The 24,016-nt window shown below is 42.9% G+C and overlaps 2 protein-coding genes across 3 annotated transcripts in view; one reads left to right on the top strand and one right to left on the bottom strand.

Annotated features, from left to right (window-relative positions):
• The window catches only part of syn2b (synapsin IIb), a 46,144-nt gene that overhangs the window by 15,441 nt on the left and 6,687 nt on the right, over positions 1-24,016 (top strand). Inside the window, exons 2-5 of one of the 2 annotated variants that reach the window (XM_062986683.1) lie at positions 10,056-10,113; positions 13,228-13,319; positions 15,433-15,589; positions 16,291-16,380. In XM_062986683.1, coding sequence (XP_062842753.1) covers positions 10,056-10,113; positions 13,228-13,319; positions 15,433-15,589; positions 16,291-16,380 — 397 coding nt within the window. The remainder of the gene's footprint in view (positions 1-10,055; positions 10,114-13,227; positions 13,320-15,432; positions 15,590-16,290; positions 16,381-24,016) is intronic. The other variant, XM_062986684.1, reaches the window with a different exon arrangement.
• LOC134301800 (metalloproteinase inhibitor 4-like) lies at positions 17,443-22,466 on the bottom strand. The gene is made up of 5 exons (XM_062986686.1): positions 22,296-22,466; positions 19,368-19,462; positions 18,950-19,064; positions 17,822-17,943; positions 17,443-17,678 (listed from the first exon to the last, which is right to left on the bottom strand). The coding sequence occupies exons 1-5, from the start codon at positions 22,417-22,419 to the stop codon at positions 17,550-17,552; spliced, it is 585 nt and encodes a 194-aa protein (XP_062842756.1). The 5' UTR covers positions 22,420-22,466; the 3' UTR covers positions 17,443-17,549.

Here is a 24,016-nt window from a genome sequence, read left to right as displayed (position 1 = left end):
TAGCTCGACTGATGAACTATTTTATTTGTTGTTATTATAGTTTAGGACTAAACGCTGAATTAGAATTATTAAGATTATCTGACGATAAATGCATTTGTTATGAAGTAGCTGTTTATTTATTAAAGTTTATCAGCATAGTTGGATGGTTATTGATGCATTTGTCAGATATTTAAACCCTGATTTTGCCAAAATATGGTCACCATAATTCATACCACTGCTGTGAGAAATGCTGAAAATTTTACAGCTCCACATTTTACACGACTGAAAATAATTGGACATTTGGACTGCGGTGCTTGCAGTCACTCAGCCGTGATTCATCAACTCATTATTTGTCACACAAAGTCCAGACTTAATGTCAGATCACTGAACACAGAAAAGCCGCACATGGCGATCAAACCGCAGTGATTTTCGTGGTGCATTGATTTCCTTTTCCTGCTGGATAAATAATTCCGATTTCAGAGTGCCGTTCGGCCTCTGTACTGTCACCACAGGCGAAGGTGTGAGGCAGCAGATTGGGCATCGATCCGAAACAAACAGAGAGAAGAAGGAGCTTTTGTTGTGGCAGGAGGTGAGAGGTCTGGTGGGCAGTGATGTGGCACATGGGCTCGCTCATCCTGACCAAATGTCACGTACCGGGTCCAGCAGGACAAGCAGGAGGGCTCTGGATCTGCCGAAATGCAGGGCAGTGAATCACAAAAGTGAGTCTGGCCACTTTTTGGACCGCTTTTCCTTCATAAGGAGCTGTAATATTTGGGTTTTGGAATCAGTCGTGCAGCTGGTGGAGTGGGTGCCACACAGCAGCATGGGTCCTGGTGATCTAGGTTCGAATCATGCCTTCCAAATTGCTTTTCTGGCTTGCCACTGACATTGTAACATCAAGTCAGGTCTTTTCGTCCCATATCAGTCACTGAACGGGCACAAATTCCCACAGACATAGGTCAAAACGTCACAATAAGCCTGGGTAGTAGGTGGGAAGTTCCCCACTGATGCCCACAGTTTGTGGTTATTGAAACTGGATGTCCAACTAACTCATGATCAGGTGTCTTGTAGTTTTGAGTTGTTGTAAATTGCCTTTTTGAATTGCCACTGACATTGTAACATCAAGTCAGGTCTTTTCAACCCATATTACTCCCTGGACGGGCACAAATTCCCACAGACACAGGTCAAACCATCACAAAAGCCCTCCTAGTAGGGTGGAAGCTCCACACTGATGCTCCTCTTTATTATTCTTTAAAAGAATACTCTTGAGACATGTCCACATACTTTTGGCTGTATACGTGAACGAACGTGTCTTGCTTTGGCGCAGGGTTCAGTCACGACGCGGTGCGAGCAGACGGCTTTTACTGGCAGAGCAGCTTATCTTGGCCGATGCTCCTTACAGAACCAGGGAAGCTGCATGAGAAATGAGATCCGTCCTTCTCCTCCCCAGGAGCCGCTGCCAGTGTGCTTCTAAAGATGGCATCTGATTGATTTCTGGGCTCGTCGTTATGCCGTTCTGACTGGCGTGGAAAATAACCAGAGCAAAACAAATGCGGTACCGCAGTAGACCTGCTTCTCTCCAGGATTTAGTGTTGGTTCTTTATTAAAGACTCTAAATTTGGCAGAATTTATTGGGGTTTTACTGCCAGTTGGATTCCTGCCAGGTCTGAGATAAACAATAAACTTACTCATTTCCTCTTAGGGAATAATCAGCAGCTCTTTTGTTTATAGACACTTTAACTGACTTTAAATTAAAGTCAGAGGCAGGAGGATGGTCATACAATATTGTGTCCGAGGCCAGGGGCGCAGGAACCAGGGGGGGGCGCGGGGGTCTGGGGGTGGGACCACATACTAACGGCCATAGTTCCAGAATAGGATGATTAATAAACCCATAGTAAGGTGTCCACAAACTTCATGGACCACTTCTGCTAAAATGGAAATGCATGTTTTACTCATTAAATCAAACTTTATGTACAAAAGTATGTAGACGCCCGACCGTGAGCCTGTTGGCGTTAACAGGCAGCATTAACAGCCTCCAGTTTTTGGAAAGGCCGTCCACAAAATTTGTAAGCGTCTCGTTGGGCGTGGAGAGAGAATTTGTCAGGTCAGGCACTGATGCTAAAACAGAAACGCTGCAAAATCGTCCATAAAATCACCTTAATTTACACATAACATACACACTGGGTCTGTCTAAAAATCTACTGAGCTGCCTTGCTGCCTACTGCCTACCTAGAGAGGATTCTAATAAGACATGGAGCTCATACGGCAGATTATTTAGACACTCTACTTATACAGAGATTACATCACTGCGGTTTTAGCTTACTAAGCTAACACAGTTAGCCTCAGGATGCTCAAATCGCCGTCCTCCGTGTACCAAAAACGCTTAAACTGTCCCTGACGAGCCTGAATCTACAAATAAACCACACTCGTATAATTACACCTTTATACAGATTAAACATCAATGACAATTTATTTACATTTGAAAGGAACTCTGTTGGTTGCTCCGCATTATATTCGTCCGGCACGTTTGTAGTTTTTGGTGAGAAAAGTCGTGCCGATTATGGCCTTACGACGGCTGAACTTCCTCGGTAAACAGCGTGACGTTATTATAACGTGTCTCTTCAAATTAAAGACGCTCACCAGACGAGACTGATTGGACGTGTCTGATCAGATGAGCTTCCGCCGGAGAGGCTGTCCTGACACGTCACGCACAATTAGTTTTAATAAATGTTAATGTTCTGATAGCGGCCAGTCGGATTCAACGAGATTCCATCAATCCCGTGTCTAGATGATTTTATGCTGTGTGCTGCTGATGGAACATTTTACACAAACGCTCACGGGTCAGGAGGATGTTGGCACATTGTGTTTGAGTCTGGGGGTGGTACCACATACTAAAGTTGACGTTTGTGTCCACAGTGATGGACAGTGGTCGATGAAAATGGACGCTTGTTTTACAGCAGCGTTCTCTGCTTTTTTTCATTTGTTTGTTTGTTTGAATAAGTAATGTTGACCGAATCCTTATGGATATTTAAGCAGCTTTTAAAAGCTAAGTCGGTGTTTGTTTGGATGCCGGTACATTAGCAGGTGATTGCACTCTTTGCTTTTTGCTATTAGATAAGTGCCAACACTGGTGCCAACACTGGTGCCAACATGTGCATCTTCTCTGTGATTCTACATTTATTTCAAACTAAAATTCCACCAGGTTTATTTCACCAAGTCCATTTCTCCAGGTCCATTTCACCAGGTCCATTTTACCTGATCCCTTCCATCAGGTCCATTTCACCAGGTCTCTTTTACCAGGTCCATTTTACCTGATCCCTTCCATCAGGTCCATTCCACCAGGTCTCTTTTACCAGGTCCAATCCTCCAGATCCATTCCACCAGGTCCATTCCTCCAGGTCCATTCCACCAGGTCTCTTTTACCAGGTCCAATCCTCCAGATCCATTCCACCAGGTCCATTCCTCCAGGTCCATTCCACCAGGTCCATTTCACCTAATCCCTTCCATCAGGTTCATTTCTCCAGGTCTCTTTTACCAGGTCCATTCCACCAGGTCCATTCTACCAGGTCCATTCTACCAGGTCCTTTTCACCGGGTCATTCCATCAGGTCTATTCCATCAGGTCCATTCCACCAGGTCTCTTTTACCAGGTCCATTCCACCTGGTCCATTCTACCAGGTCCATTTCACCAGGTCTATTTCTCCAGGTCAATTTCACCAGGTCCATTTCATCAGGTCCATTTTACCAGGTCTATTCCACCAAATCTATTTTCTCCAGGTCCCTTCCACCAGGTGATGGTTCTACGTTCTACAGCAGCACCACAGGGTGCAGATCTTACTACACAGCTCACATTTAGCTCTGCCAGAATCCACTAAACTTTTATTCTCCCCTGCTGATCTCCATGCAGGTTCGTGCCCTCCGGTGCCAAGGAAGCATTATATTTATGTAACAGTGAACAGACAGGTCAGGCACAGACGAGATAAAAAAAAATTTCTCCTCTGCTCAGAAACAGAGCGAGAGACGTGATGCAGAAATAAATAAACAGAGCTGAGAATTAAATGTAATAATATTTAATATCACACACTACATAATGTTTATTTTATCTAAACCTTCATCCTCATCAGGTCTGAGGGTTTCATATTTATAAAAATGTAAAACATGCACTGAGCCCTGACTTAAGCCCAGCTGAATCATTCTGGGATGAATATGAATGTTGATCATGATCCAGGAATTGTGCGAGGTATAGCGAGCTTCTCAGAAGAGCAAAGACTCATTATTAATGCCCATGATTTTGGAATTAGAAGCCCACCACACTCATGCTCAGGTGTCCACATACTTCTGGTAACTTACATTATCTGAACACCAACACTTAATAGTCAGATCTTCATCCTTTCACCAGGAGACCAAACCAACACATCGGAAAATCTGTTGGGTTTAAGTTATTAATGCCAGGAGGGGCGGATGGACCCCTTCTCCCCACCCCCCACTTTAATTTCCATCTCATCACCAGTATAAATCTGCTCATGGAAACCAGTAAATGTTTTCCAGTAGACGTGTTTGCAGTCTGATGATCCCCTGAGGTTCTAATATGCTAAAACTTAATTACACCCACTGTTCCACTCAGGGTGGATGATCCACTCTCCCTGTATTCGATTTTATATTTTGCCCTTGACAGTCGGCTCCTGCCCTGCAGTGAAAGTGCACTTAATGGCCAAATATATATGGACACCCATTTTAACTATTCAGTGTATAATAAACAGCTATATTAAATAATGTGCTTTAGAATGGATGGCAACAGTTTAGGGAATGCACTTTCATGTTTAATGAGGTCCAAAAGAACATAGCCTAGCGGTTAAGGTACTGGATTAGTAATCATAAGGTTGCTGGTTCAAAGCCCATCACTGCCATGTTGCCACTGTTGGGCCCTTAACCCTCAATTGCTTAAAAACTGCATCCACCACTAAATGCTTGAAATGAAAATGTCCACTCTTAAAGTTAATGCTGCTCTCACTGTGAATGCCAGCGGGCATAGAGACGTGTCAAATTCCGCTGCTAGACTGTCCCTCCACCCACGACTGCACCGCCACACACACATCCTTTAATGATCCCTGAGAAGTGTCCGGAACAAGCCGTGAAGTCCAAGGAACTGTCGCCGTTTCTCTGCGTGTCCTCAATAATTTTAAAACAGAGGAAGGTTGGCACAACCTCAAACCCTCCTGGAGCTTTTTGTTCTGCCAGATTGGACATCCAGGCAGAGAAAAAACACTGGTCAGGGAGGTAAGATGAACCCATTGTTCAGTATGAAAGATTATAAACATCTTGAGAGGTTCTGCATGGTTCCAGACTTCAGCTGCTCAACAGTCCGGCGGCATCTTTGACTTCTTCTCTTCTTGACGGTCTATACATTTTTAATAGGAGACGGAGCTTGACTTCAGACAGACTGGTTGTTTATTTTCTCTCAGAAAACAAGCTGGAACGTGGATTCATCTGTCCTCTGTGATCTCAGGCTCAGTCCATTCGGCGGCATTTCTCTATCGCATAACAGAGTTTCAGGTTGTGTTTCCTGATGCAGCGGCGTACCGTGTTAAATGACAACTGTTTTTCCGAAATACTCCCGAGCCCACGTGGCTCAAATTTAGCGCAGTAGCATGACGGTTTATAATGCAATGCCAACTGGATTTGTTAGTGCCTTCTTCTGTCCCCCTAAACTGCATTTAGAAAAGATTTGGTAGCTGGTAGCTGGAACATGTCTTTAAGAAAGCACGTGTTGTTCCCATATGCAGCAATTACAGACCACAGCACCCCTGGAGTACAGTTCTAGAGCTAGAGATCATCAACCACTGCATGAGGTTTAGAAGATCATAAGGATATGATAAATGTCATGGTTCCTACCTACTGTCCCAACTTTTGGGAATTTGGGTTTGTTGACGCTCTACTGATCAACATGAGTAGCAATTCATTCATTCATTCATCCATTCATTCAGTGTCTGTTTATCCCGGCTTTATCCTAGTCAAGGTTGTGGAAACATCATGAATACACAGGAAATACACAAACTCCACCCAGGCCCTCCTTACCAAGGCGTACTGCTACCTATTAACATGGCTTTGGGGCTTGAGCTTTGGTCTATCAATTGAAAGCTTGAGAGTTCACATCCCAGCCCTGCCATGCAGGCACTGTTGGACCCTTGAGCAAGGCCCCTGACCCTGCACTCTGACCACAGCTTCCAGACAAGCTGGAATATGAGAAGAACGAATTTCGTCGTACTGAACACGTGTAGACAAGTAGATGATAAATAAAGGCGTTCCGTTCCATAACATCTCACCTCACTGGCACTGAAGCCTCCAGACTTTCACTCACTCACGTCGGATCGTTTGTTCTACGCAGCTTCATGAAGTTCCCCACAGGAGAGAAACGACTTTTCACGCCTCAGTGCAGGACTGCACGTACAAACGCTTCATTCTCTTCATATCACACTTCTCTCAAACTGGATACGAACGTGGGAGGCGAACGCTGTAGCGGCTCGGTGGTTCTGCGTCTCCGCTTCATTCGGTCCTGGTACTTAATAATACCGGGTTGAAAAAAAGTTAGTTGGCGGGTTTTCTCAAAACACATCAGCCTGGTTCTTCCGTGACCTTCTGAGATGATCTGATTTTGGCGCAGGGACTCTCTGTTTGTACGTTTTGTTTACATTCAATTGGCTAATAAAAGATCTACAGGAGGAAGAGAATCCCAGTTAATGCAGAACAGCGGAGTGAACATTAGCAACGATGTGGTAACTATCAATAGGAATTGAAAATTGACCAGAGTGCTACATGCTTTATCTCCGCCACTGTGAGGCGCTATGCTGTTTTTGGTTCCTAGATAATCGTTCCTACTAGAGATGGAAGAGAAACTCATCATAGTGTCAATTAGTTTCACTAATAGATGTAGTGATTGCAAAGAACAAACACAGTGTACTAGTCATATTAATGCACAGACAGTGATTGACTACACAGCGATGAGATTTACGGAGTACATGTCTGTCTTAAGCCATTGCAAAATGTTGTTAGCACATAAGGACCAACAGTTACTACAGAATGGTTGGTTCCAAAGGCTTACACCCAAACTTAAGAGGAAGTGCTGAAACTGGTACGTGACTAGAGCAGTATGAAGGGTGGCCCACAGTTCTGTTCTTGGTTCTTCAGCTAATATACAGCTGTAAGAACCAACAATTGTGTTTTAATAAATCTTCTTCACTCCAGTCCGTTGGTACTGTTTGACTTCTCGACCACATTTTTCCATACGCAATGATGACACTGCCAGTGTGAACACAGGGCGATCAGCAGTTTGGCCGGAAAATCGCTGCCGTCACATTTATTCAGTCCAGGGCCGTCCAGAAAGACCGGACACGAGGCTAGACGGGGCAGCAATCCATCACAATCCTGTCCGGAGTGTTCCTGCCTTATGCCCAGCGTTTCCCAGTGGAACCAGACAGACCTGCTTTAGCTCAGTGGTTAAGATACTGAAGTGGTAATCAGAAGGTGGCTGGTTCTGTCTCCGCCACCGCCAAGTAGACACTGTTGGGCTCCTGAGCGAGAACCTGAACCCTCCATTATGTGGATGGTCTTCGGTCACGAAAGTGATGAAAGTGTCTCCTAAACGCTGTAAATGTAAATGTGACTGTAGTGAACATATTCCTGACTCAGCTTCAGCGAGAGTTCTTTAGAAATGTTTCATCCTTCTGGTCTCCACGGGAGATAAATGAATTTTTCTCCTTCAGTGCTCGAATGCATGTCGAGCTTTTTTAACACACCGGCTGTGTAACACCCGACACACACAATCATGTAGTGGAGGAACGTACAAAATAGCTGCACTTTATCACACGTACATTTTATCTTCATCGAAAACTACACGTCCAGAGCACTCAGCTCGTAAAATAGTAGAGGGAAAGTTTAGAATTTTTTTATAGAATAGAATAGAATCTTTATTGTCACTATACACAGGTACAATTAAATTCTGTATAGCATCTCTCCAGTAGAGGTAGTACCAGCAGCAGAGAAAAATAGTAGAGGTAAAAATCACAAAAAATATTTATACTCTGGAACATAAAAATAAAACATTTCATTTTTTAAATTAATTAAATTATTTTTTATTATTTTATTTTATTTTTTAATTTGTACAATTGTATTTTTAAATTTGTACAGTTTTATTTTAAAAAGTGTATTTGATTTTATTTATTATTTTATTGTTTAATTAAAATTTTTTAAATTGTATTTTATTTATTTTGTTATTTTATTATAATTTTTTTTTATTTGTATTTTTTTCCATTGTTTTATTTTTTTTTATTATTTCATTTTATTAAAAAAAAATTTTTTTTTTTTTTTTTTTTTACGTTTTTTTATTTAATTTTTTTTAATTTTTTTTAATTTATTTTTTTTTCAATTAGATTTTCCTCCTGATCAAGTCATATCCAGTTCCCCGATCGTATTTCACCACTGCTGCTGCAGATCTCCACTCCTGACTGAGAAGTGTGCTGTACGTGTGCAGGATCCGACTGCTTCTTTTCATACGGAGATCCGTATCGCGCACAGAGAGTCTGTGTTAGTCACGGCCCTCCTCAGTCAGTAGTTAAGGTCAAAAGAAAAAGTAGAAGAGATACAACTGGGTAATTTGATATGACTAGGTTGGGATGGGGGACATGGGGGGAATGCATAAATAGAATTAAAATACGTAAAAATGGATCATGAATGATGTGACACCAGTTTGCAGTCTTGATTTCTATTCTAAGTTAATTATTAAAGATGTTTGCAGTGATAAATAAAGCACCGACAGCACCGTTTCATTACTAACACGTTCACAAAGCACTCACACCACAGACAACAATAATAATATAGAAAATAATCTTTTCCTCATTTGAAACAGAAATAAATAATAAAACGTCGCCCTGGAAAGTGAACGGCTTTATTTTCCCGTCTGTGTCAGAGCCTAAACGGTGGATCGGATCGAACACATTAGTCATTAGTGCGACTCTTTCTCTCCCTGCGAGTGAATATGAGCCTCAATCAGGCAAGAAAAACAATGACACTGTAGAGCGATCAATCTCACCGCTCGTGTGTCTGAGGGATCTGGAATCGGCTGCACCCGTCGTACTCTCCTGCGATTCATCTACACTGAGCGTGGCCTTTACGGCGCGTTAGCACCCCGGTCACGAACGCCATGCACTGGAGATGTGGCGGTGAGTGGTGATTGAAGTGCTTCAGAAACAGACTCCACACACGGTGGAGCTCGAGCTGATCACTCTCTGTTCTCTCTGTTCTCTTGGTGCGGCCGACATTTTTGACAAGCTTTCGGAACTCAGATCTGACAGATGTCAAACTGCCACGGTGTGACGTGCCTCCTTAATACGGCGTGTTTATACCTAACAGGCGTACAGAATCATCTCAGGGAATCATTTCAGGGACAGTTTGCCTCCTTTAGCATCTCAGGCCGGTCTGAAATCATTTCTTCACAGATACGCCTGCGGTTTTGGTTCTGTATCGTCCAGTACAGTCCAGTGTCAGGCTATCAATTGAAAAATTAATAATTTTTGAGTCAGTCTTGTGTGAGAACAATCTAAGTGTCTCGTTTGAGGGATCGACATTGTTTAAAGTCCAGGTTAGTCAATATTCCTGGACGGAAGAACGTCAATAATATCGGTCATAACAGCTCAATACAAGATGATGAAACTGACGTCTGCAGGAGCGGCTCTCATTATTTCTTTCTCTTTGACCCCCCCATGTTAAAACCCTTGACACGGGTTATTATATTATTCTCATGCTTTCAGCAAGGATGACTAAAGGTTTTGTGATCTACATCGACAACTAAATCAGAATCTGTATCCACGAACCTATATCCACATTCTGGCGACACAAACAATGCACAAAACACAAAACTAAATATACTTCATTAATTAAAATAGTGACAATCTGGTCCCACTGTGGTTTACAAGATGTAAACTAAAGCCTCCACAATGGGGAGCACATTTTATTTACATTTGCGGCATTATCCAAGGCACACAGATGTGTTTTTAATGATTTGCTTTTCTTTTTCCCTCTCAGGGCGAAGCTGTTCCGGGGGAAAAAGATCCAGGGAGAATACGACATCCGAGTCGAGCAGGTAAACACATTATCGTTTATTTTAATCATTTCAGACAAATAATCAGTAAATCAGGGTTCTGATCATTATTATAACTTTTATGTAAATGGAAAACTGAACAGCAGAGGCACAGTGGGTAGTGCTGTCATCTCACAGCCAGAAGGGTTTGGGTTTGATTCCCTGGCTGGGCGACCAGGGTCCTTTTTATGTGGAGTTTGCATGTCCAAAGACCCACAGTCAGGCCAACAGGAGCTACTTACAATTGATAAAACAGACACTGACTAACTGACTGACTGAATGATTGAATGAATGAACTAGTAATCAGAAGGTCACTGGTTCAAGCCCCACAACTGGCAGGTTGCTGCTGTTGGGCCCTTGAGCAAGGCCCTTAACCCTCAATTGCTTACACTGTACACTGTCACAGTCCTGTAAGCCACTTTGGATAAAAGTGTCTACTAAATGCTGTAAATGTAAATAAATGAATGACTGAATAAATGACTGTATGAATGAATGAATGAATGAATGAATGAATGAATAAATGAATGACTGTATGAATGAATGAATGATTGGATAAAAGAGTAAATGAATGAATACATGAATGAATGAATGACTGAATGGATGAATAAATTAATAAATTAATGACTGACTGTATAAATGAATGACTGACTGTATGAATGAATGAATAAATGAATGACTGACTGTATGAATGAATGACTGAATGAATGAATGACACAGATAGAATATATTACTAGAGATATCAGCAGTGTTTTCCTGCAGGACTCTCCACAGCACCACACCGCAGCTGAACCCAGTATAACCAGTATAATAAACCACATGAAGAGTTCCAGAACGTGGGCGGCACATTCAGCTTTAATTACCAATCAGATTCATCATGATGCACAATCAGACCCTTAGACTGTAACGGCGTCACCGCGAGACCTTGTGTTTCTGAGGATGAGGAGATGAGAGGATGAGGAGATGAGGAGATGAAAGGATGAGGAGATGAGGAGATGAGGAGATGATGAGTGGAGGGTTTGATTGTGGAGCTGCTGCTGACTCCAGCTCACGTTTTATAAAAAGAACAACGAGCGTTTTTATCAGGACTGAGACGCACGTTTAGATTTTAAGGATAAAATCTTAGACACAGCGGCATATTTTACTATCTTAGATAAAATAGCTTCTTATATTTTTGTTCTGTGGGCTACAAGATGCTGTATAGTAATGCAGTCTAGGTGGCGCTGTAGTCTTACATCAAGAAGGGCCTTGGTTTGATTCCAAGTGCACCTTTTGTGCAGGTCACAAGCCCGAATGAACAGGAGGGGTGCGTCAGGTCAGGCATCTGGCATAAAAACTGTGCCAAATCAAATATGCAGTTGAATGATCCTCTGTGGCGCCCCCTAATGGAAGCAGCCAAAATGAATCTCCATCACAAAGAAGGTGAAAATACCTTATAATGTTTCAGCCACAATTATATAAAATAATATTTATAAAATACGATAAATAAACACGTGGTCTGATGAGTTTGGTGTGCAGAAGCTTCCCTGACCTCAACCTTGCTGAACACCACTGAGATGAACTGGAATGTAGACTGTCAGCCAGGCTTTGTTGTACATCAGATATCAGTGCCTGATCTCACACATGCACACATTCTGAGACTGTTATAGCTGCAAATAGGGGGGGTGGAGAGGGAGCTCAATTTTAATACTCATGGTTTCAGAAGGAGGTAAAACGAGCTGGTCGGGTGTCCTATGGTGTCCTATGGCGCATTTGTAATGTATAGATACTATATGGGCAAAAGTATTGGGACACCATCTGTGCAGCCAACCATCACAAAGTGACGATGAGACGTGACGAACAGTTTAAATGATCTGGGATCATGATGAAGCACCAGGCATTTTTATTATGAAGCAGAATGTGCGCTTGTCTAAACTGCTTCCTGTTCAATTGAGCAAAATTGATGGTGGTTCGTGTTCAGAGTGAATTCCAGGCCGCTCAGATGTTCCACCCCCTTTATTCACGACGGCTGAGCGTCCGCGGGCGTCGATTATCATCACAGGTGCCCGTCGTAATTATCTCAGAGCTGGATTTACTCAACCGACTGCACGTCTGTATGTGCTCTGTTTCTCCCACATCACAGTTTTATGAACCGTGAGGTTAATACAACACTAAAACTAAAACAACCCGGTATTAATAGTGCTTATTATTCCTGTTCAGCCATAATTAACACGACTAATTAACTTTTTCAGTGTTTGTTTGAGGAGAGAAGCTGTTTTAATTAAACGTGGTCACTGGTGAAATTTCTACACTGTGGGAATAAATAATTACCTCAAAACAAATTCACTGCACATCCACGTCTGTACGTCACATTTTAAAAGTCATGGAAGACGACAGAGACATTTTTATATCTCGTTTACATGAATATGGTGGGCAGCGAAGTGGCCTCACAGCGAGAAGGTCCTGGGTTCGATACCAGGGCGTGGTCTGGGCGTGTTGGTGTTTGACATTGATGAATTATAGGTAATCTGTAACTACCTGTCCTACATAATTATGGAATATTTCATTAACTGCCTGACAGCAAGAAGGTCCTGGTTTCGACTCTCTGGCCCGGGCAACCAGGGTCCTTTCTGTGTGGAGTTTGTATGTTCTCCCTTTGTCCGTGTAGCCTTTCGCCCAATGAATCAGGCCTACTGCGACCCTGAATATCGCACTATCATATTCCAAGTATATTCAGTGAATAGTGCGTGTGTGTGTCCACCTTGTGTCCAGTGTTTCTGGGACAGGGTCCGGACCCACCGTGAACCACCGTGAACCCAATCAAGATGAAGAAATGATTTAAATCCTAACCATCATTATTTTTCCTTCTTGCTTCCTTTCTCCATCCCGTCCACAACATCCCATCTTATATTCCGACGGCGGATCGTTCCTGTCTGTCTGGTGCCACACTTTCTCTTTTAAGTCCTCGACTTTATGTGAAATACGATGGGGGAACTGGATACAACTAGATTGGGTAGAAACTGGTGTTTCTGTGGTACAGCGAAAAATGTGTAACCAACAAGCTCATACTCAGGCGTCCGAATACTTTTAGCCATATAGTGTTATTAAACTGTAATGTGTGAATTGTTTGTCGTGTTTCAGGCTGAATTCTCGGAGATTAACCTGGTGGCCCACACCAACGGAACGTGCAACGTGGACATGCAGGTCATACGCAACGGAACTAAAGTCGTTCGGTAGGTCAAACTGTAACATTTTATTAAATATTATTTATTATTTATTTATTTTGCTCTTATGAATCAAAAGGATTCTAAGACTTTTTATTAACAGTGAAATGAACAGAAGTGATAAACACGCATCAGCAGTGCTTTCAGATGTTTCAGCAAGAAGGTCTTGGGTTCGATTCTCCTGTGTGGAGTTTGTATGTTCTTCTAGCATCCATGAGGGTTTCCTACAGAGCTCCGGTTTCCTTCCACAAGTCCAAAAACAGCTACTAGACATTACCCTTAATGTGTGTGTGTGTGTGTGTGTCGGACTGGCAACCTGTCTGGGCGGTTTGCTACCTTTTTGCCCAATGAATCAGACCCACTGTGACCCTGACCAGGATAAAGCGGTGATAAAACAAACAAGATATGAATTAATATGAGTTGATAGAAATCTCAGTTGTGTTGTTTGATTTTGGAATGCGTCTGTGAGAATTTGTGCCAATTAAGTCATTAGTCAGTGAGTCACTGAGGTCAGGTAGTGATGTTGGAGGAGAGGGTTTGGCTTGTTCAGTTGGGTTTCATATGGAGATCCGTATCACGCACAGAGAGGCAGGCACCGATCTCCACTATCCCCCGTCTCTGTGCTGTGCCATCGAACAGCCAGCAGAGCCACATGACTGATTAATGCCGTCATTTTAGGTGGGAAGATTGGTATGTTCTCTTTATATCCTCAAAAAGCTGCTCCAGCTCTGCACAGTGAAAAAGAAAACGGCTTAGAAACCTGCAGCTCCTAAATCTAGAGACGCCACGTCGTGCGTTTCCTCTGAAGCTTCATTAGAATTCTGTGTGCGCCGAGGTTTTCAAACAGTGTTTCATTCCCACTCATCCACCGGCACAAAAGAGAAAGCAAAAGCGCTCGTCTCACACAGCCGTCGTCAGCTCGGTGACCTGAGGAGACCTCGCTCTCCATTTCACCGCTTTTCTCAACTCCGGCGGCCGATTTTCAGTTTCTCCGCCCGCTTTAAACCCTCTTACGTTCCTCGTTCCTGAATCAGCTTTACATCTTTTATGTATCTCATCTGGTATTAAAAAGAGACGCTATATTTTCAACAGTATGTGGGTACCTGAGCATGCTCTTGTTAAGCTTCAATATTTATCAGCCCCACTTTGCACCCAAAACAGCATCCGAGCATCTAGACTGCACCTGTGGGAATCTGTGCCTATTCATTCACAGGAGCTTGGACCAAAGTTTCTGTGCAGGCCAGGTCCTTCACACCTTGACACGCTTGTCAAACTTCAAAAAGCCATTTTTCTTTAGGAACTCATCCTGAAACCAGGAAAGAGCCTTCCCTAAACTGTTGCTGCAATGTGAAAGGCAAATGTTTAAAAAAATATCAGATTCTGGGCCGCTCAGGTGGCGCAGTGGTAAAAACACACGCTGGAACCAGAGCTGGATCTCGAATACATCGTATCGAATCTTGGCTCTGCCTGCTGTCTGAGGCTGAGCGGCCACATGAACAACGATTGGCCTGTTGTTCAGATATGGACGGGACTAAGCCGGATGGCGTCTCTCTCTCATGACTGGTGCAATTACGACCTCTGCTGGCTGATTGATGGTGCCTGCACAGAGATGAGAAAAGAGTGCTCTCAGGGTGTGTCTCTCCGTACACAACGCTGAGCTGCACTGCACTTGTCAAAGTGTAGGTGATAAGATGCATACGGCTGCTGCCCACGTGTCTCCTTGGTGGAGAGGAAGTATGACGCAATCGGGCAATTGGACACACTAAAAGAAGAAAAAGGGAGAAAATGCATAAAACAAATATATAAAAATATCTGATTGTGAACATCTCTGAGCAGTAGCTGTGGCTGAAACATCAGACGTATTTCCATACAGCTTAATCCAAGGGGCACAGTTATGCTGGAACAGGAAAGGGCCTTCCCTAAACTGTTGGTGCAAAGTTGGAAGCATGGAATTCCTTTATATCAGTGATTTATTACACACGTTAGCAATTGTTGCATATAGTAATATTATATACAGTATATTTTGAACCATATATGAGGGATTGAGGCAGTTTTTCCCTACAGTATTAAAACACATGACTGTTAAACTGACGCTAATTAATCAGGGTTCTTTTTTCTACAGGTCCTTTAAACCGGACTTTGTGGTGGTCAGACAGCACGCGTATAGCATGGCTCAGAACGAGGACTTCCGCAACCTGATCATCGGCCTGCAGTACGCCGGGATTCCCAGCGTCAACTCACTCGAGTCCATCTACAACCTCTGCGACAAGCCCTGGGCGGTGAGTTCCCTCTCTGTGAAGATTCAAGTGATGAGGGTGTATTTAGTGCTGCAGTTACGACCTCTGCTGGCTGATTGATGGTGCTGCACAGAGAAGAGACGGGGGATAATGGAGAATGTTGTGTGACTCTCCGTGCGCGATACGGATCTCCTTATGAACCCACCTGGTGCAGGTAAAAAGAAGCGGTGGAGCGGTGCACATGTGTCGAAAGCGGCGTGTGTTAGTCACGACCCTCCTTGGTAAGAAGTGGAGGTCTGCAGCAATTGAAGGATGATTCTGTTTAAATTGGCACTACAAATAACTTATAAGACCCCACGTAGCACCAATAATAAATTAGAAAAGTTGCAGGACAGTGAAGGGGGCGCCAGAGAGAATCATTCGTCCACATATTTGATTTGGCACAGTTTTTATGCCCGATGCCCTTCCTGGGGGCAACACTCCTATGGGACCGGGGCTATGGGTGCAGTGATATGTCCCCATCATGGCTAGGTTCACGTAACGGCATGCAGCTTCTCTATTTGTGAGCCCAGCCCGGTATTTGAACCCCTAGAACATTAACAGCAGCCACAGCAGCTCGTCCATGACAATGACAATAATTAAATATTATTTTTTAACATCTATTTAATTATTGTTTCTAAGTAAAAGGTTTTTTTTTGGCTCTGAGATCTCGTGTTTGATTAAATCTGTTTTTTTATCCACAGTTTGCTCAGCTGCTCAACACCTACAAGAAGCTGGGACCTGAGAAATTCCCCCTCATCGAGCAAACCTTTTACCCCAACTACAAGGACATGGTACGCTAAAATCACACCAATATTCTTTATTTTAGGAGCTTTTAAGCAGGAACAGAACTTTCAGAACAACAGAGGTTCACTGGTTTTTGTGCTCTACATCATTTTGTGGATAAATGTTATAGAGAAATGATAATAATAATAACAATAATAATAATAATAATAAATCACGGTGGCTCGGTGGGTAGCACTGTTGCCTCACAGCAAGAAGGTCCTGGGTTCGATCCCCAGGCGGGGCGGTCCGGGTCCTTTCTGCTCCGGTTTCCTCCCACAGTCCAAAAACATGCAATCAGGTTAATTGGAGACACTGAATTGCCCTATAGGTGAATGAGTGTGTGTGTGTGTGTGTGTGTGTGTCTGCCCTGCGATGGACTGGCGCCCCATCCAGGGTGTTACTGTGTGCCTTGCGCCCATTGAAAAGCTGGGATAGGCTCCAGCACCCCCCCACAATCAGCAGCACGGTTTAGTTACACCGGCTCGATTCATTACAGTGTATTATTAAATATGTACGCCACTTTCAAAAATATGTGGACATCATGAAGAATTAAAGCTGGTTTTGTGAAACCAGGGTAGAAGCTGCTCGTAAGGATAAGGATTAACAAAGTTAGAAGTTATTGTGGGGTGAAAACGTCATTTAGATGCTCAGGGGTCCAGGTAATGTAAGCCTTACACCATCTGCCTTTAATACCAAAGGTATTTTTAGTTGTTAGGTCACTCGGGTGGCGCAGATATACGACGCACTAAAACCGGACAATGCTTGGCTTGTCTATGGGAGGGACTGCTGGATGGGATTCCTCATAACTGCTGCGATTACGACCTCTGCTGGCGGATCGATGCCGCTGCACAGAGACGGGGGATAATGGAGATCAGTGCGCATTACGGATCTCCGTATGAACCCGTCTGGTGCAGGTGAAAAGAAGCATGTTAGTGTTAGTTACGGCCCTCCTCGGTCCTGGGTCTGGAGGTCTGCAGCTGCAGAGGAGGCGAAATATGAATCGGGTAATTGGATATGACTAAATTAGGAGAAAATCAGGGAATAAATGTATAAATAAAGCAAAAGAAATGTTGGTTATACAGCGGCGATTCTTTTATTCGACCGTTTCACATCTGAAATAAAGATTAAACATCAGAGTGCTGCGTTACTGCTGACTTTCAGGGGTCTGCGACAACTTTTACATGATCCAGCCGCATGAACCGTTAGCGTGTTTAGTGCACACGCCGAAGACCGTCTGCTCGCTGTACGGATGCCACACACACTTGTTTTTGGTGGCACGGCAGTGATGTTCGTAACAGCTGGAAATCTGAAACCACGAAGAAGAAGAAAATAAGATGTTAAAATAAGCTGTTTTATGAGAACGAGCACTTCTGTAGATGCAACAAATAATGACGGGTCATAATTCCTTCAAATGGTTTAATAAAATGATCAGACAGACAGGCGTCTCACCTCACACTCGCAGCCTTTCTGGTATCTGTGGAGGTTCTTCCTCTGTGCCAGTGGGAGCTCGTCCCAGGGCTCAACGATGCCACACAGTTCAACTTCCACTTTCCCTTGGTTAAACAAAGATCCTGTGAATAAACAAGCAAGCAAATGAATCACTAACATTAAGACATTAATAAAGACGTTTTAATTTATCGATTTTACCATCAGTGTGACATCAGATAAAGTAAAACAACCAGTAAAACGTTCACATCGTCCTGAAATAATATACGAGAGGAACAGTGGGTGAAGACGCCCGTGTTCCTTCTCAAATGATGCTCAGACACAATTTTATTCTAATTCTACTCTTCCTGCTGGTACGAATTTCTTATACACCATAAGGACAAAAGTATCTGGACACCTTTTTAATTACTGAATTCACATGTTCCAGCGACTGTTAACAGGCTTAATAAATCAATTATATTGAGGAAATTATATGCAGTTGTAGCCTAGCAGTTAAGGTACTGGAATAGTAATCAGAGAGTTGCTGGTTCAAGCCCCACCACTGCCAGGTTTCCACTGTTGGGCCCTTAAACAAGGCCCTTAACCCTCAACTGCTTAGATTGTATACTGTCATAGTACTGTAAGTCGCTTTGGATAAAAGCATCTGCTTTTAAATACAAAAAAATATACTCTTTGCAGCAACAGTTTAGGGAAGGCCCTTTCCCGTTCAAGTATGACTGCGCCCCCCTGTGCACAAACCAAGCTCTATAATATAAATACTTTCTTAACCGCTTATCCAATCAGGGTCGCGGGGGGATGCTGGAGCCTATCCCAGCTTTTCAATGGGCGCAAGGCACACAGTAACACCCTGGATGAGGCGCCAGTCCATCACAGGGCAGATACACACACACACATTCACCAAAGGACAATTCAGTGTCTCCAATTAACCTGACTGCATGTTTTTGGACTGTGGGAGGAAACCGGAGAACATGCAAACTCCACCTGGGGATCGAACCCAGGACCTTCTTGCTGTGAGGTGACAGTGCTAGCCACCGTGCCGCCCACCATAAGATTTGTTTTGGTAAAATTAAATGTAGAGAAATCCAGGCTCCGGGGTCCAGCGGGTGAATGCTTACACCTTAAGGTCTTTACCTGAAAGCAAATATTGAACCTTGTTCTTGGCGTCCAGCCTAACGCCACACAGAGATTCATGGACTGAGGTGTAGACGTACGTCAGGTTATCCACCTTGTCGAAGCCTTTAAACATCTGCGGGAGATAAAAATAATAGTTATAAACTTAATATTTATTTTTTAGGATTTTAACGTCATGTTTTACACTTTTGGTTACATTCATGACAGGAACGGTAGTTACTCATTACACAAGATTCATCAGTTCAGGTTTTAATATCAAACACAGTCACAGAGAATTTTGTATCTCCAGTGAACCTCACTGCATGTTTTTGTACTGTGGGAGGAAACCGGAGCTCATGCGGGGAGAACATGCAAACTCCACACAGAAAGGACCCGAACGGCTCCACCTTGGAATCGAACCCAGGACCTTCTTGCTCACCTTGATAAGTTTGATCTTGTATTCGATCATCTCCTCGCCGTGTAAGCTGTCTGTGGGGAATACGGTCTGCTCTCCAATCACCTTCGCTCGGATCACTAAAAAACATAAACTTTTATTATAAAGACAGAAATTAGGACCAGATCGATAGGTCACAGCGTGGTGCCTCGTCCTAACCGTGCATCGTCGCATAAAAAACTCAATCTGCATATGCAATATGCATTAAATCAGGGGTGTCCAAATTGCGTCCGTTACCATTTTTGAAATGGCTCGCGAGATATTTTAGAAATAAAATTAAAGCTAAACCAGCTATTGATGAGGTTTTAAACAAACTGCTTGAACTGTTTGACCCCTCTAAATCAGATCTAAACCTCTCCCCGTCTTCTTTCCCCCGACTCAAAACGTTAACGTCACACCTACATTAACCTTCCCCAGTTTTTGGATAAACGCAGCAACTCCAGAGAAACCAAAACTGGACGCAGAACGCAGAAGATTTTAGATGCGCTGAGAGTTCAGAGGGAAGTGGGTATGTTTAATATAAAGAAGTATAATAATCTTCCCGTTATGATTATAAACTGGTGAGTGAAATCACGGCACTGTGGATGATAGATCATTAATCACTCAGATAAACAGGAAGTGGAATTGTTATTAATCAGGAGCTCTTATTATTATATTTTTATTTCTTTATTTCTTTTTATTTCATTACTAAAGACTGTGTCCCCCTGGTTGTGTACTTTTAACCCAATTTTGCCCCAACAAGTAAAAGTTGGACACCCCTGGGTTGTAGGACATCAGAGTTAAAAGCTGTGACCATTAATATGAAGTCGACGTGTCCTGTGCAGCTCTTTACGGCCGTTAATACTCGACTGTTGGAATTCGTGGAAGACGAATGCTGGACATGAAGGTCTGGTTTGCATTTAATGTTTGTTGCCCCTGTCAAATCATGTCTGATTTTATGCATCTATAGGCAGTACATGTGTCTGAAATGACATTTTTAATAAGTAGAAGAGGCGTCCACATACTTCTGGCCACATTGTGCACGTCTTTTAAAGGTGTATGTAAACTTTCGACATTTTTACACACCATGTTAGACCACAGCAGACCTTCTGTGTAAACGCATTGTGTTTAGTAAGTGATCGAGTTTTATTAAACTCAAACAAATTCTTTCCTCTGAATTTAAACCAGCGCCTCTCAGCGTGGCGCGGCGCTCGGGTCACTTCTTATGTAACTACGGACACGTGGTGAATCTGGCCGGGTTTCCTAGTAAACGATGTTGAGGCAGGAAGAACCAGAAGCTTCATCGTTCCTCATGAACAAGTCTCAGCTCGTTTCGGCAGCCAGAAGCTTCAGGAATGGAAATTATGAATTTCTGGTATTTTGCAGTAAAGAGGAGATCGGGCTTTAAATCTGAGTCGTGCTATCGGCCATCGGGGCGTCTACGCAGGCAGAATTTGCCCTGTCTGAGGGGGGAACGGATGGCCAAAGCCCTGTGACGGATTGGCACCCTGTCCAGGGTATCCCTGCCTTGCGCCCGGTGTTTTCTGGTCGAACCCTGACCAGGATGAAACAGTTGATAGAAATGAAATAAATATGTTACATTTATATTTTTTAGTTTAAAAGTCGCTTTTATATCTTATTAAACTTTTATATTTAATATTTTGTTGTAATACTTTGTCAGTTTGTTTGTTTATTAGGATTTTAACGTCATGTTTTACACTTTTGGTTACATTCATGACAGGAACGGTAGTTACTCATTACACAAGATTCATCAGTTCACAGGGTTATATTAAACACAGTCATGGATAATTTAGTATCTCCAGTTCACCTCACTTGCACGTCTTTGGACTGTGGGAGGAAACCGGAGCTCCCGGAGGAAACCCACGCAGACACGGGGAGAACATGCAAACTCCACACAGAAAGGACCCGGACCGCCCCACCTGGGGATCGAACCCAGGACCTTTGCTGTGAGGCGACAGTGCTACCCACTTAGCCACCGTGCCGCCCTAACCATAACCGTCAGTTACAGGTTTTAAATGTCTTTATCCTGGTCAGGGTCGCGGTGGGTCTGATTTATTGGGAAATAGACCAAAAACACCCCAGACAGGTCACCAGTCCGTCACACACATACACACTGGGTAATTTTTAGTAGCTCCAGTTGGCCTGACTACAGATCTTTGGACTGTGTGAGAAAACCGGAGCACCCGGAGAAAACCCACACAGACACGGGGAGAACAACTCCACACAGAAAAGACCCTGGCTGCTGGAATAGAACCTTGCTTGCTGTGAGGCGACAGCGCTACCCACCGAGCCACCGCACCCAAAAATAGACCTAATGAATGTTATTATATATCTAAAACATTATATATCGCACCTCAATTACTCAAGTATGTTTTAATATTTACGCTCACTATTATAAATACAGTAAAAACATCTGAAACACAGAACGAAAACGATTGTGATTAAAACACGTGTCTCATGAGGCCAAGCCCTAAAGCACAGAGAGCGGTGCTGGCATGTTTACATTCCTGTTACTGACATGCCCAAAAAGAACACATCACTTCACCACTAATAAAACCAGGACGAGTACGACGGCACTGTTAGAGCTGCGAAAAACACAGTCTGCACTTGTAATTCAGCTTCTGACCACTAGAGGCAAAATTATACCCAACTGCTATCATTTAGAGCCTGAAAAATAGATATTCTCTATTTTTTATATTCACTTTAATAAATCACATCTAAATAAAATAGAAAAGTAGTAAGAAAATATTTGTCTGTGTAGAAAAAAAATTAATTTCCAAAAATCCAAATAATTAAAATTCTGATTTTTCTTACAGCAGAACAACATTCTGTCCTCTTGGCTTTGCTATGCAGTGTGTGTGTGTGTGTGTGTGTGTGTGTGTGTGTGTGTGTGTGTGTGTGTGTGGTACATACCTATGTCAGAGTAGCAGAAATGCTGTTGCAGATGTGCTTGTGCACAGCTGCATCCCTCTACTCCAGGTTCTGTGATCCACAGCGCCAGAATCAGGAGCAAAATTCCCGTCTGGAATGTAGCCATCGTGCCCGAGAAAGAACCGACGCTCTTTTACTGACACTTATATAACACACACACACACCGAGCTTCCTTCCTCCCTTCACGTTGCCTCACTGTGTTTTATAGGCCACGGTGGCTTCTGCTCCTCCTACACACTGCTCACTGCTCTGAGAGGTCTGCAAGCATTAAAATAAATAAATAAAAAAAGTAATAAAACCCACCGGATAACTCGTTTATCTATTATTTACACTCAATTAGCTGCAACAAACTCTTACAAGTTTATTATGATTTTCATTCCGTTCATTTCATGATTCTTTAGGGACAGTGGTTGCCTAGTGTGTAGAGCTTTGGGCTATTAATTCTTCTCTGAAGCCACTGTTGGGCCCTTGAGCAAGGCCCTTAACCCTGTCTGCTCCAGTAAGCAGTACAATCCCTGACCCTGCGCTCTGACCCCAACTTTCAAAACAATCTGGGATATGCAGAAAAAGAACTTCATTGTACTGCACACGTGTATCTGTATTTATGACACATAAATGCATTCATTATTCATGCATTCTTTTAAGGTCCAGGCTTTTTTAATTCGATTAAATTCCCAGTAAAGACTCGACCCATCTAAAAATCCGAGTACGTCTCACATGGTTCGAATTACAAGGGGTCTGACCCTCCTAATTAATACTTGGGGGGTTGTTAGTTAGCTAACATAATGTATTGTCACGGTTTGATTTGCACTGTTTATTTAGATCCCAGTAAAATGAGCAATAAACCAAGATGTCACACTGTCAGTGATGCAAAGCACAAGTGTGACGCATAAACTACGAAATTATCAGCGATTAGATTAATATGCACTATATGACCAAAAACAAGCTGAAACTTGACTGCAGGCTTGTTGGACGTACCAAAACGTGCCAAAACAATGCATGGTAATATGGAGCTGTGGTTAAGTTTTAAGTTTATTTGTCATTTGAACAAATGTTTGCAGCTGTTGTACATTGAAATGTGTGTTTGGAGGTTTAGGATCTCTACAAATGTGTAAATGAAATTAGAGAAAGACAAAAAGGGAGAACAGAGAGGATAAAATGAGGGGTAGGGTCATTTAAAATAATAAAAAGTAAAACATAAATGTGTATATATACATATATATTTAAACATTGGAAAGTGCAGAGATGATCATTATTACATGTAAACGATGAAGATTAAACAGATATTTGTGCAACAGGTTCTAGTGCAACTGATGAATAATACTGAACAGGTTTTTAGTCCAGCTGAGGTGATAATCTGAGCTGATATGATGGTGTTATTGCACATGCCCAGTGTGTGTGTGTGTGTGTGTGTGTGTGTGAGTGTGAGTAGTGGTGGAATGAGTGAATAGGAGGGTGAGTTACATAATGTTCAGCATTCTAATTCGTTGTCATAAACTAGTCTGGTGGTGCATTGGGTGGAGCTGTCGCCTCCCAGCAGGAAAGACCTGGGTTCGATTTGGAGATTGTATGTTCTCCCTGTGTCCGTGCTCCGGTTTCATCCCACAAGTCCAAAGACATGCAGTCAGGTTAATTGGAGCTTCCACAATGCCCCAAGTGTGTGTGTGTGATGGACTGGAGACCTGTCCAAAGTGTTTCCTGCC

Source organism: Trichomycterus rosablanca, chromosome 24 (genome assembly GCF_030014385.1).
Source record: "Trichomycterus rosablanca isolate fTriRos1 chromosome 24, fTriRos1.hap1, whole genome shotgun sequence".
Classification (NCBI taxonomy): Eukaryota; Metazoa; Chordata; class Actinopteri; order Siluriformes; family Trichomycteridae; genus Trichomycterus; species Trichomycterus rosablanca.
This window is presented reverse-complemented; position numbering and strand designations above follow the sequence as displayed.